This window comes from Homarus americanus, unplaced genomic scaffold (assembly GCF_018991925.1).
Source record: "Homarus americanus isolate GMGI-L3 unplaced genomic scaffold, GMGI_Hamer_2.0 scaffold34921, whole genome shotgun sequence".
Classification (NCBI taxonomy): Eukaryota; Metazoa; Arthropoda; class Malacostraca; order Decapoda; family Nephropidae; genus Homarus; species Homarus americanus.
In genome coordinates this window covers 11,438,755-11,451,768 of record NW_024741901.1, presented here as the reverse complement: position 1 = coordinate 11,451,768, position 13,014 = coordinate 11,438,755, and the positions used below count along the sequence as shown (strand labels likewise).

The window sequence follows — 13,014 nt, the reverse complement described above, 5'->3', positions numbered from 1 at the left end:
CTGCTTTAACTGACTAGCAAAACAACCATCAGTCTCAGATCAAAGCTCATACCTTCCACAGGAAGAAAGCAGTGGACCAGCGCGAACTTTGCAATCTAAAGACTGAATGGTTGAAAAATAAGGCATGTGAAACACAAAAAATTGCAGATCCACCAAAACATTTTATGGGCCAGTCACTCACGGCGCAGCCCCCCCCCCCGCTCATCCAACAGTAACTCCCTAATTAAAGACGAAAGAGCACTACCATTCGCTGCTCAATCAAAACACCGATGTTGATGTCCTGCCTATCCAGCAGGTCCTCCAGCATCCAGAGATGATTCACCTCCGCTATCCTCCATCCCTGGATGAGGTAGCTACTGCCATCGAACAGATAAAAAAATAAAGCCTCAGGGCCTGATGGAATCCCAGCCGAGGTGTATAGAGCAGGAGGACCTCTCCTGGAGAATACATGGGAAAAGGAGGAAATCTCACAAGCTCTAAAGATGCCTCCATTGTCAATATTTATAAGAACAAGGGAGACCAGTCAGACTGTGGCAACTACCGCGGGATCTTGCTGCTGTCCGAAGCTGGCTAGATTATCCCCCGAGTCCTCCTAAACAGACTTCTTCTTGAGGTGGAAAACTTCCTCCCAAAATCTCAATGTGGCTTTAGATCATCACATGCCATCACTGACACGATCTTTGCTGCCGCCAGATACAGGAAAACTGTGTAGAACAGCGTCAAGATCTGTACATGGCATTCATCAACCTTACCAAGGCCTTCGACTTGGTCAACAGAGAAGCCCTCTGGCAGACCCCCAGCTGTTATGGCTGCCCATCAAAATTCATCGCCATTGTGAGACAACTCCACAATGGCATGAACGGCAGTGTCCTGTATAATAGCACCAACTATCTCTTCCATTTTCTTGGCTGCCTTTCTTACTCGTGCCAGTGCCAATATAGCTGTTGGAATAGACATCCAGTCCCGGATGAAGGGACTTTTCAACACATGACGATTCCAGGCTGGAACAAAGGTGTTGGCAGCTTACATTACTGAACTTCAGGATGCAAATTACCTCAATCTCTTCGCTCAGACTGAACGCGACCTACAGGATATCCTGAACACCTACACAGCCTTGAGGTTAATGTGCTTAAGACTCGAATTCTCTATCAGCCTGCCCTTGTTTCAACCATACCTCCACCATCCACCCAGCTTAACAGTACTACCCACTCCTCTCTAATATTACCCACTTTCAGTATCTAGCCTCCCACCCACCTGTCCACCACCCCAAACATCGATGAAGAGATTCAACATCGGATCTGATGTGTATCTCAAGCCTTTAGCAGACTCCGTACCCGTGTCTTCAGCTGTAGGAGCTGAAAATTATCTGCAAAGTTGCACGTATGCTGAGCAGTGGGCCTCCCCACCCTGTTATATGGCAGCAACACATGGGACACATACAGGAGGCACCTTAATGCCAATGAATACTTTCACCAGCCGTAGGAGCATTGAGGCTACCATTATCCATGAACAACTAAGTTGAACTGCCCATGTTACCCACATGGACTACAGTAAACTGCCAAAGCAGTTACTTTACAGTCACCGAACGAATGGTAAACGTAACATAGGCAGGCAACGGAAGCGGTATCAGGATAGCTTTAAGATAAACCTGAAAAAGTGCCAAATCAACCCCCTCACCTGGGAGATTATCACTCCACACCGTAACGCTTGGAGGAGCACTACATGACAAGGTGTCAATACTTTCGAATTAGCTCGACTGCATTCCGAGACAGACAAGTGCCAGCGCCATTAAGAAGCTGCCGCTGCCCCTCTTGTACTTGACGTAGCCCTCCACACGTGCCACATTTGTGGACGACCCTGCGAGTCCTGTACCATGCCCTCGACTCACCTTAATAACTCATTTCATTTATAATAGCTGAATGATCATCATATTCGATTCCAAGTGAAAGCAAAGTAGTATTAGGAGTCCATTGGAAGGTGAGAACCTCCATAACAGGACTTCAAACACGTCCAATGTAGCCCGTGTGGACGTCAGTGCTCGAGGATTCTGGACGTGGGGACAGCGAGCCTTCTTTGACTTAAGGATTTTCAATCCCATGGCTGCATATCACCGTAACCTAGCTCGCAATGCTGCACACAGGAGGAACGAGAATGACACGATCAGGGCATATGGGGAGAGAATTCAGAATGTTGATTAGGGCAGCTTCACTCCTATGGTGTTCACAACCATTGGTGGGATGGGACCAAGTACAAGATGCCTCAATGCCAGACTTGCAGAGGTGTTATCTGGTTAAAAGCAGCAGCCCAGAAGTTACGATACAACCTGGTTGAGATGTCGACTGTTCTTCAATCTGCTTAGGGAAATGAGATTACCAGCCCCAAAGCCGACAACGTTAGCAGATATTGACTATGAGGCAGCAGTCACTGAATGCCAAATAGATCTGTGGCTAACTAACTCAATACAGCTAAGGTTAGCGACTTTTGTATTAGGATATTTAATTTTAAGGTAATAAAATGGCAGCGAAGGTGTGGCTATTGGTGGAAGCTGGAGGCCAATTGAAAAAAAAAGTAGCAGTATTTTGCATGGTCTCCAACTAGAGTTTTCAATGTAAACCTGAAATTTGGCATGTAGATGAGCATGCATATCTACTTTGCTGTCACTCAGAATCAAGTATGACGATCATCCAGCTATGATACAATGATATGAGTTATTAAGGATGTCACCTAGGTTGGTTAAGTTCTGAGGTGAATAAAGAGGCTGATACAGGACCGGCAGGGACGTTTACAGATGTTGCACATGTGGGGGGGGGGGCTACAATTCGTGCGGGAGGGGTGGCGGCGGCATCTTTCCGGCGTTGGTGCTTGTCTGCCTCGATATACAGTCAGGTTAACTTGAAAGTATTGACACCTTGTGTAATCGTCTCCCAGGCGAGGGGGTCGATATAGCATTTTTTCAAGCTTGTCTTAAGACTATCCTTGCACCTTTTCAGTTGCCTACCAGCGTATGTTTACAATTCGTTAGGCGACTGTAAATTAGCTGCTTTGGCAGTCTACTGTCATCCATGGCCAGTCCAACATAGTTATTCATGGATAAATGGCAGTCTCGATGCTCCAAAAGTTGGTGTCAGCAAGAATAATGGCATTTGCTTTCTTCTCTTCAGAGTGAGCTTGGAGGATGGAACATAGACTATGTTGGTGAAAGTCTTCAAGTTCCTTGAGGTGCCTCCTGTATGTGACCCATGTCTCGCTGCCATACAGCAGGATGGAGAGAACCACTGCTCGATATACAGCTCCTCCTCGACTTACAACGGGGTTAGGTATCGACATACAAGTCGTAAGTCGAAATGGTCGTATGTCGGAAATGCTTAAATAATACATGGAAATTTTAAAATGGGTCTCACTTTTTCTTCTCAGCACCACAAAACTCTCACTTTTAAGCTTGCCAGCCATTTTAAAGTGAATTACAAACAAAAATTTTGTCTGTGTACTGACTTTAGGACTCGAAAATACTTAATTTGACCAAATTTTGGTACGACTGAGGCAGGTCGTAAGTGCGGGAGGTAGTACGTCGAGTAGGTCGTAAGTCGGGGAGGAGCTGTACTGTACATGTAACTTTATAGAATATTTCAGCTCCCTACAGCTGAGGACACAGTTTCTGAGTCTGTCAAAGGCTTGAGATGCACATCTGATCCAATGCTGAATCTCTTCATCGATGTCCGCGATGGCAGACAGGTGGGAGATACTGTACCGTTAAGCTGGATGGTGGAGGTGTGGCTGAACCAGGGGCAAACTGAAAGAAGAATCCGAATCTAACCTGCATTCACCCCAAGGCCGAAGTGTTCATACACAATTTACGCATCGGAGTAAGTGTTCATGATCTCCTGTAGGTCGAGTTCAGGGTGAGCAATGAGACTGAGGTCGTCTACATAATGAAGTTCAGTAACGGAAGCTGCCAACATCTTTGTTCTTGCCTGGAGTCGTCTTATGTTGAATAGATCCTTCATCTGGTACTCAATGTCCATCCCGCCGGGTAAATTGGCACTGGCACGAGTAAGGAAGGCAGCCAAGAAAATGGAAGAGAGTTGGTGCCAGTACACATCCTTGTTTAACCCCCATTTGAATGGGGAAGAACTCAGACTAGTTGCCATTGTGCAGTACACTGCCATTCATGCCATCTTGGAGTTGCCTCACAATGGCAATGAATTTTGGTGGCCAGCCAAAACGGCCAAAGGTCCGCCAGAGGGCATGCATTCCAAAAGTGTCATGAAGGTGGGATTTTGGCAACCCTCATTTAAAAGTGAGAGTAGCCGATGATGACTGATTGAGTGATTGTGGTACTAATTACAGCGACACAACAGCTGTAGTCATATGCCACCGAATTAAACACAAAGCTTAGAAAGCTCAAAACAAATAATGCAAGGTAAAAAAATAAAATAAAGAAATAAAAATAAATAATAATAAACAGCATAGAACTATCAAAAAACATTCAAACATTAACAGATAAAACTTACAGCTTGGGTAAAGGCCAGCTTGTTCCACAAAGGAATGGATGTCCTTTCCCATGCTAACCCCCCCCCCCCGAAAAAGAGAGACAGTTGGACCCGTCTCCCCCTCTGACACTTGGAGAAGTGTTTACAACAAAGATCTCCAAGACTGGGACATTCCACAAGGCAGTCATCAGAATGGGGAGGGGAAGTGTCAATGATTGCAGTTAATGTAATGTAGATGAGTGTGTTGTGGATGTAGAGTATATTAACTGTAAGATGTAGTATAGATTATGTGGTGGATATAACGTAGCTGACAGTGGTCATGAACATAGGCTAAAGACTAATCCCTCAAACACACACTCTGGCAATGCCGGGTTCCCCAGCCAGTCATTTAGAAAACTGAACTGCAGTGCTGACTTTTCACAAAGTAACAGATGGAATTAATGATGACAAAAGTCAATTTACCTGAAAAGATACTCCATGCCTTGTGTTGGCTGACAAGATGTGGGTAATGGATTCAGCAGCACGCACAGGAACTGTAGATTTCTCCACCACAATTTTGTTCCCTTCTGCTTCCTCAGCAATCTTCCGGGCACACATCTCTATGTGCCTAAGATCAGCTGCTCGTCCCTGAAGAATGATTAATACATACAGTATTACATGATCAGTACGGGTTGAATTAATCTGCATAGCATCTGAAGAGTATAAAGAGTCTGAGAAAAATTTTAGACTCGCCCAATGATGAAACTAATAATGCTCCAAAGGGTAGCTTAATACACCACAAGTGTTCATGAACTCCGAGTACAATTTCAAAATCAATAAATAACATTCACCATTTAAAGTGGCACCTTTTGCAGCGGAGGCTGCATCAGCTCCTCCCCAAATCCATCGGTGTACAATCAAAGACAAAAGTCGTGGTGCGGCTTTGTCCGAAGATTAAATATAACTCTTGAAACATTATGAGAGCCCCCTACCACAAGGCAGAGCGCACCAAAAGTTTAGCCCTTCGGCATATGTTTTCACCAAATTTCATGACACGACTTTTGTATTTCATTGTACACTGTACAGTACTGTATACAAGGGAAGGCTGGAAGTTTTGACACTTGCAAGGTACAGTATCACTGATAAATTTTCTGGCTACAGCTCTGATAAATACACGGGTAAAAAAAAAAAAGTAGGAAATTTTTTTTATGTTGAGCCTGAAACTGATATACAACAGTCACCTATCCCTCCTATGGTACAGTACGGTACTAGAATCTTAGAGATCCCAATCCCATTCTAAACTTCTGTAATGCCCCAAACATTACCATAGCACAGCTCCCATGTCCTCCCTCTCTTGTGTCTCACATCTCCATTCCATTCCAGAGTCCTCTTATATGACATTTAAACTAACCAAACAACCTTTTCTAACTTAATCGTCTGAACCTAACTTAACCCAGCCTAACCTAATCAAATGTACAGTAAGCAAAAGTAGTACCAGCAGGGACGGGCCCCAGCTATGTGCAATTAGTGTGGCTGCACAAGGCCCCCATCACATAGGGGGCTCCCTCCTGATATACAATATATTTGATTCATATTTAAATTTTGATCTGTTGTGTGATGTGTGCAACTCAATAATGTAGGCAAGTGTGTTTAGCCATCTGGCACCAATAAGTGTGGGCTTTGGTGGTTTCTGTCTACAAAAACCTGGCAAGTGATACTGATATACCTTCCTGATTTATCTTTTATCAAGAAGACGTTCTCAGAAAATCAGGAATATACTGTATGTGGGTTAAGGGACTGGGCACGATGGGAAGGTTGTCTTAGGAATTGGGGCCCCAATCATTATCTTGTACAGGACCCCTCAGAAGCTAAAGCCAGACCCGAGCACAGTACCTGTATCTCTAACCCTGCCTTGTGTAACAATCTGGAACATCAGGTGAAGACTTAAAATGTATTCTTGTAGCTACTGCAATATATTGGAAGGACACTACAAGGATAATATACTAATAAGGATAGTTCACCAAGCACTTATTGTAAACACGCGTCATCTGGTGAACTTCGTGTGTACCTGCATCTGCTCCTGGTACCAGAGTACTATTCAACAATTATGGTAATTTGTGTATTATACGGTGCACCAGTAATGCTCAATTTCCAAGCCGAGAGCACATCAAGTAATAGAGATTTCCCAGAGATAACAAAACTTGTGATAAATGCCCGCAAACCTCTGATAAAATAAACACACACACACACACACACACACAAAATAATAATTGGAAAACCCTCTCACAAATAATCAGAACAAAATTTATTAAAAATGTTGAGTAGGTAGTAGGCGGCTACCAAACAGGGAGGTACTACTGCCTGGGAAGATACTGGAAGCATATGGTAGACCCTGCTGCCATATGGTATCACGAAAATTGTGACCAAATTCCAGGTTGCCGATCTGACTTTCTGCCACATTTACACAATTTCAGAGTTTCAATTGTTTCTCTTACTATTGACAACATAACATACATACAATTCAGTATATTGTTTCTCACTTATGATCTTTTTTTCAGTTTTGAATTTCTTTATGGTTCTTTATTATTATTATTATTATTGGTTGTTATTATTATTAATAGTTTTGTTGTCATTATTATTATTATTAATAGTTTTGTTGTCATTATTATCATTATTAGCATTGTTATTATTATCATTAATATTTTATTATTTTATTTTCAATTTTGTATTTTTTAGTATAAATTTTATTTACGAATTATTTTTTATTATTACAGTCAACCCTCACTTCACGCGGTCCCACATTCCGCATTTCCATGTTTACGCGGTACCCTGCCGGAACCCGGGATGCTCACATTCTGCTGTGCGTGTACCCCTTTAAGCGGGTGAAGTATATATTTTTTTATTTAGCTCATAAAATTCATACAAATTATCCGGCCAGAATATAATTTACATTGCTCGAATTCTTACAATTTGATGATCATTTTGAATATAAGCATCATAGATTTTGCATTAGACATACAAATTTTAGATCTAATGCAAGTATTTTGTTTACTCAGAGCAAATATGTTTTCTTTTGTGCAAAATATATGAAGTGTATATTCAAAATATTCCTGGTCTTGCAAGGAATCCAGCAATGTCAATTATATTATCCTAACTTTAGTCTGAGGTATTATTTATTACTAAAAAGGTAAATATTCTGGTTTCTCCCAAACATTTATCTGGTAGGGAGGGTTGGTGGGGGGTGGGGGACCGACCGACCATCTGGCGCGGTTGGAAGAGGGGGGAGGCAAGGTGGGGTACTTTGATTGACAGATAGTGTTGTGAAGAATATTTTTTTTTATTAACTGAAGATATTTGTTTTAGCTCATAAAATTCATACAAATTACCCGGCCAGAATATAATTTACATTGCTGGAATTCTTACAATTTGATGATCATTTTGAATATAAACATCATAGATTTTGCATTAGACATACAAATTTTAGATCTAATGTAAGTATTTTGTTTACTCTGAGTAAATATGTTATCTTTTGTGCAAAATATATGACATTTATATTCAAAATATTCCTGGTCTTACAAGGAATCCAGCAATGCCAATTATATTATCCTAACTTTAGTTTGAGGTATTATTTATTACTATACCTTAAAATCTAGTGGTTTTCCCCCAAAAATTTCTCAGAGGGAAGAGCCAGCGAGTGTAGTGTGAGAAGAGGGGGAGGGAGTGGAGTCCATTATTTGAATGGACATTAACTTGGCGACTGTATTTCTCTATTTCTATTTCTCTATTTCTCTTAAGTATTAATTGTGTGCATGTACCATCATAAAATTAAGATGTTATTTTTACTAGAACATAGGTATTGTGTCGGAAAAAGTGGAGTTTGGGGGTCAGCCGGTCTCTATTTCATTTAATCCCATATGTTATGTTGTTCACTTTACGCGTTTCTCACTTTCCGCGGTACCCTGTGGGTTGAATTAACCGTGTAAAGTGAGGGTTCACTGTATTGTTATTATGTTTTATTGGGCACCCCCTTACATCCTGTGCAAGGTGAAGCGCAGAAGCGCTTACAGCGCCCAACTGGGAAGCATGCTAAGTTCATGCTTACCTTTATGTCTCACGAGTTAAGGGCGTAGAAGCCTGAAGGGTCATAGGGTTTTTTTTTTGTCAAGGGCGTAGAAGCCTGAAGAACCATAGGTTTTTGTCAGTAAGTTATTGGAAGCTCCAACAACTTTCCCTGAATACGAATTCGCAACTTTTCGATTTACAACATTATTATTATTACATTTTTGCCCCAAGGCCCCGATGTGGGTCAGTGACCTGTGCCCGGGTGGGCTAATCCCCAAGAAAAAAACAAGTTCACTCCGTGCTTTATTATTAACAAAGCATGGAGTGGACTTAAGGGTAGACTCAGTATTTTTAATACTTTTCTTTCTGATTGTATATATGTACAGTATTGTATAGTATGTGTGTATGTGTGTGTGTAATAATAATAATTAAAGGTTTTTGAAAAAGTTCTGCAACCCGAAGGCTGAAAATATACATTGGACATAAATGACTTATTACATACATTGACATTGGTGGTTTAACAAAAGCCTTCACTAGAGAAAGGGAAAGGAACAACAGTGAACATACAGATTAATGTTTACAGTGGAGGTCATGTAGATCTTGTGCACTGAGGTGTTGAACAGCAGACAAGTAGTGTAGTAACTCCCTCACAGATGGTGTTATGAGGGACCTGACGTGGTGTAGTAATTCCCTCACAGATGGTGTTATGAAGGGCATCACGTGGCGTAGGAATTCCCTCACAGATGATGTTATGAAGGGCATCACGTGGCGTAGGAATTCCCTCAAAGATGGTGTTGAGGGGCCTGACGTGGTGCAGTAATTCCCTCACAGATGATGTTATGAAGGGCATCACGTGATGTAGGAATTCCCTCACAGATGATGTTATGAAGGGCATCACGTGGCGTAGGAATTCCCTCAAAGATGGTGTTGAGGGGCCTGACGTGGTGCAGTAATTCCCTCACAGATGGTGTTTTGAGGGGCCTGACGTGGTGTAGTAATTCCCTCACAGATGGCGTTCTGAGGGGCCTGACGTGGTGTAGTAATTCCCTCACAGATGGTGTTATGAGGGCCTGATGTGGGATGGGAGGGGCCTGACGTGGTGTAGTAATTCCCTCACAGATGGTGTTATGAGGGGCCTGACGTGGTGTAGTAATTCCCTCACAGATGGTGTTATGAAGGGCCTGACGTGGTGTAGTAATTCCCTCACAGATGGTGTTATGAGGGGCCTGATGTGGTGTAGTAATTCCCTCACAGATGGTGTTATGAGGGGCCTGATGTGGTGTAGTAATTCCCTCACAGATGGCATCAAGAGGGGCCTGACGTGGTGTAGTAATTCCCTCACAGATGGTGTTATGAGGGGCCTGACGTGGTGTAGTAATTCCCTCACAGATGGTGTTATAGGAGTGAGGTGTGGTCCCAGGCCTTCCTATCGTGGACGGATCAACACATCGCTGCTTGTTGTTGGGTCTCACGGGCAGTTATCACTGGGTACCTGGGACCTCACTGTGTGAAGGTTAACTTGGGTACGACTCGGCTGTTACTGTTGAGTTGTTCTCACTGACTTAAGTTTGTTCACCTCTGTTCAACACTGGTTCCATTCCTTTCCTAAATGAAATAGTAACTTCCGACGAGAACTTGTTGATATTCCGGTAAGGAGGAGGGGTTCAGAGGAGGGAGTTGGTATGGGCCAACATAACAGTTGACCTGGCTGCTGCAAGAGGAGCACCAGGTTAGAAGTTAATAGATGCTACAGTGTAAATATCCCGGTAGACCAACTCCTGCTCGGTAGATTGCATGCTATAGTAGCACCGAATATTACTAGTCAGTGCATATGGTAAAGTTCACACACTCGTCCCTCAAAGCACAAATCTTTTAGTTATACTTCAGCATAATCTTGGCATTTCGTTGATACTGATATTAGGATGATAGGTGCAATCTTACCATGACACGTAAAATTCTACATATAAGATCCTGTCATGATAAGTGAGATCTTAGCATGTTAAGTAAGATCCTAGCATAAAAGAAATGCTAACATGATAGGTAAAATCCTAGGATAAGTGAGATCCTACCATGATATATGAGATCCTAGCATAAGCGAGACCCTAACATATGTGAAATCCTAGCATGATAGATAAGATCCTAGCAATCCTAGCACGAGAAGTGAGATCATAGCACAAGAATTGAGATCCTAGCATGAGAAGAGAGATCCTAGTATGATAAGCGAGACCCTAACATGATAAGCGAGATCCTAGCATAAGTGTATCCTAGCACAATAAGAGAGATCCTAATCTAAGTAAAATCCTCACATAAGTGAGATCCTAGAATGATAGGAGAGATCCAAGCATGATAAGAGAGATCCTAACAAGATAGGAGATATGAGTACGATAGGTGATATACTAGCATGATAAGTAAGATACTAGCATGCTAAGTGAGATCCTAGCATGATAAGTGAGATACTAGCATGATAAGTGAGATCTGAGCATGATAAGTGAGATTATAGCATGATAAGTGAGATTATAGCATGATAGGTGAGATCCTAGCATGATAAGTGAGATACTAGAATGATAAGTGAGATCCTAGCATGATAGGTGAGATCCTAGCATGATAGGTTAGATCCTAGCATGATAGGTTAGATCCTAGCATGATAGGTTAGATCCTAGCATGATAGGTTAGATCCTAGCATGATAAGCGAGATCCTAGCATCATAGGCGAGATCCTAGCATTATAGGCGAGATCCTAGCATTATAGGCGAGATCCTAGCATTATAGGGGAGATCCTAGCATTATAGGTGAGATACTAGCATCATAGGCGAGATTCTAGCATTATAGGTGAGATCCTAGCAATATAGATAAAATCCTAGCATGATAAGCGAGATCCTAGCATTATAGGTGAGATCCTAGCATTATAGGGGATATCCTAGCATTATAGGCGAGATTCTAGCATTATAGGTGAGATCCTAGCATTATAGGTGAGACCCTAGCATTAAGAACATAAGAATATAAGAATGGAGGAAACTGCAGTGGGCCTATTGGCCCATACTGGGCAGTCCTGTTAACACCCAACCCCTACTGCTCGTATAAGCATTCAACCTATGTTTGAAGCTATTCAGCGTATTCGAGTTAATGATGATATTTGGTAACTTGTTCCATTCATCCACTACTCTGTTTCCAAACCAGTGTTTACCTATTTCACGCCTAAATCTAAATTTGTCTAATTTAAAACCATTGTTACGAGTTCGCTCCTGGCTGGATAGTTTGAGTACCTTTGTAATGTCCCCTCTCTTTAGCCCTGACTTCCACTTATACACCTCTATCAGGTCGCCCCTCGCTCTACGTCTAGGTGATATCCTGGCATTATAGGTGAGATTCTAGCATTATAGGCGAGATACTAGCATTATAGGTGAGATACTAGCATTATAGGTGAAATTCTAGCATTATAGGTGAAATTCTAGCATTATAGGTGAGATCCTAGCATGATAAGCGAGATCCTAGCATTATAGGTGAGATCCTAGGATTATAGGGGATATCCTAGCATTATAGGCGAGATTCCAGCATTATAGGTGAGATCCTAGCATTATAGGGGATATCCTAGCATTATAGGGGATATCCTAGCATTATAGGTGAGATACTAGCATTATAGGTGAGATACTAGCATTATAGGCGAGATCCTAGCATTATAGGCGACATCCTAGCATTATAGGGGATATCCTAGCATTATAGGCGAGAATATAGCATTATAGGTGAGATACTAGCATTATAGGCGAGATCCTTGCATTATAGGCGAGATACTAGCATTATAGGTGAGATACTAGCATTATCGGTGAGATTCTAGCACTATAGGTGAGATTCTAGCACTATAGGTGAGATACTAGCATTATAGGCGAGATCCTTGCATTATAGGTGAGATACTAGCATTATAGGTGAGATACTAGCATTATAGGGATATCCTAGCATTATAGGTGAGATACTAGCATTATAGGCGAGATCCTTGCATTATAGGCGAGATGCATTATCAGCATTATAGGTGAGATTCTAGCACTATAGGTGAGATACTAGCATTATAGGCGAGATCCTTGCATTATAGGTGAGATACTAGCATTATAGGTGAGATACTAGCATTATAGGGGATATCCTAGCATTATAGGTGGGATTCTAGCACTATAGGTGAGATACTAGCATTATAGGCGAGATCCTTGCATTATAGGCGAGATCCTAGCATTATAGGTGAGATACTAGCATTATAGGGGATATCCTAGCATTATAGGTGAGATTCTAGCACTATAGGTGAGATACTAGCATTATAGGCGAGATCCTTGCATTATAGGTGAGATACTAGCATTATAGGTGAGATACTAGCATTATAGGGGATATCCTAGCATTATAGGTGAGATTCTAGCATTATAGGTGAGATTCTAGCATTATAGGTGAGATACTAGCATTATAGGCGAGATCCTTGCATTATAGGTGAGATACTAGCATTATAG

At 41.9% G+C, this 13,014-nt stretch overlaps 1 protein-coding gene across 1 annotated transcript in view; it reads right to left on the bottom strand.

Annotated features, from left to right (window-relative positions):
* LOC121876388 (UDP-glucose 6-dehydrogenase-like) overlaps positions 1–5,137 on the bottom strand; it is a 56,525-nt gene extending 51,388 nt beyond the window's left edge. The window contains exon 1 of the mRNA XM_042381462.1: positions 4,953–5,137. Within this exon, the coding sequence (XP_042237396.1) occupies positions 4,953–5,087 (135 nt within the window). The 5' untranslated portion in view covers positions 5,088–5,137. The remainder of the gene's footprint in view (positions 1–4,952) is intronic.
* Positions 5,138–13,014: the final 7,877 nt, after the last annotated feature.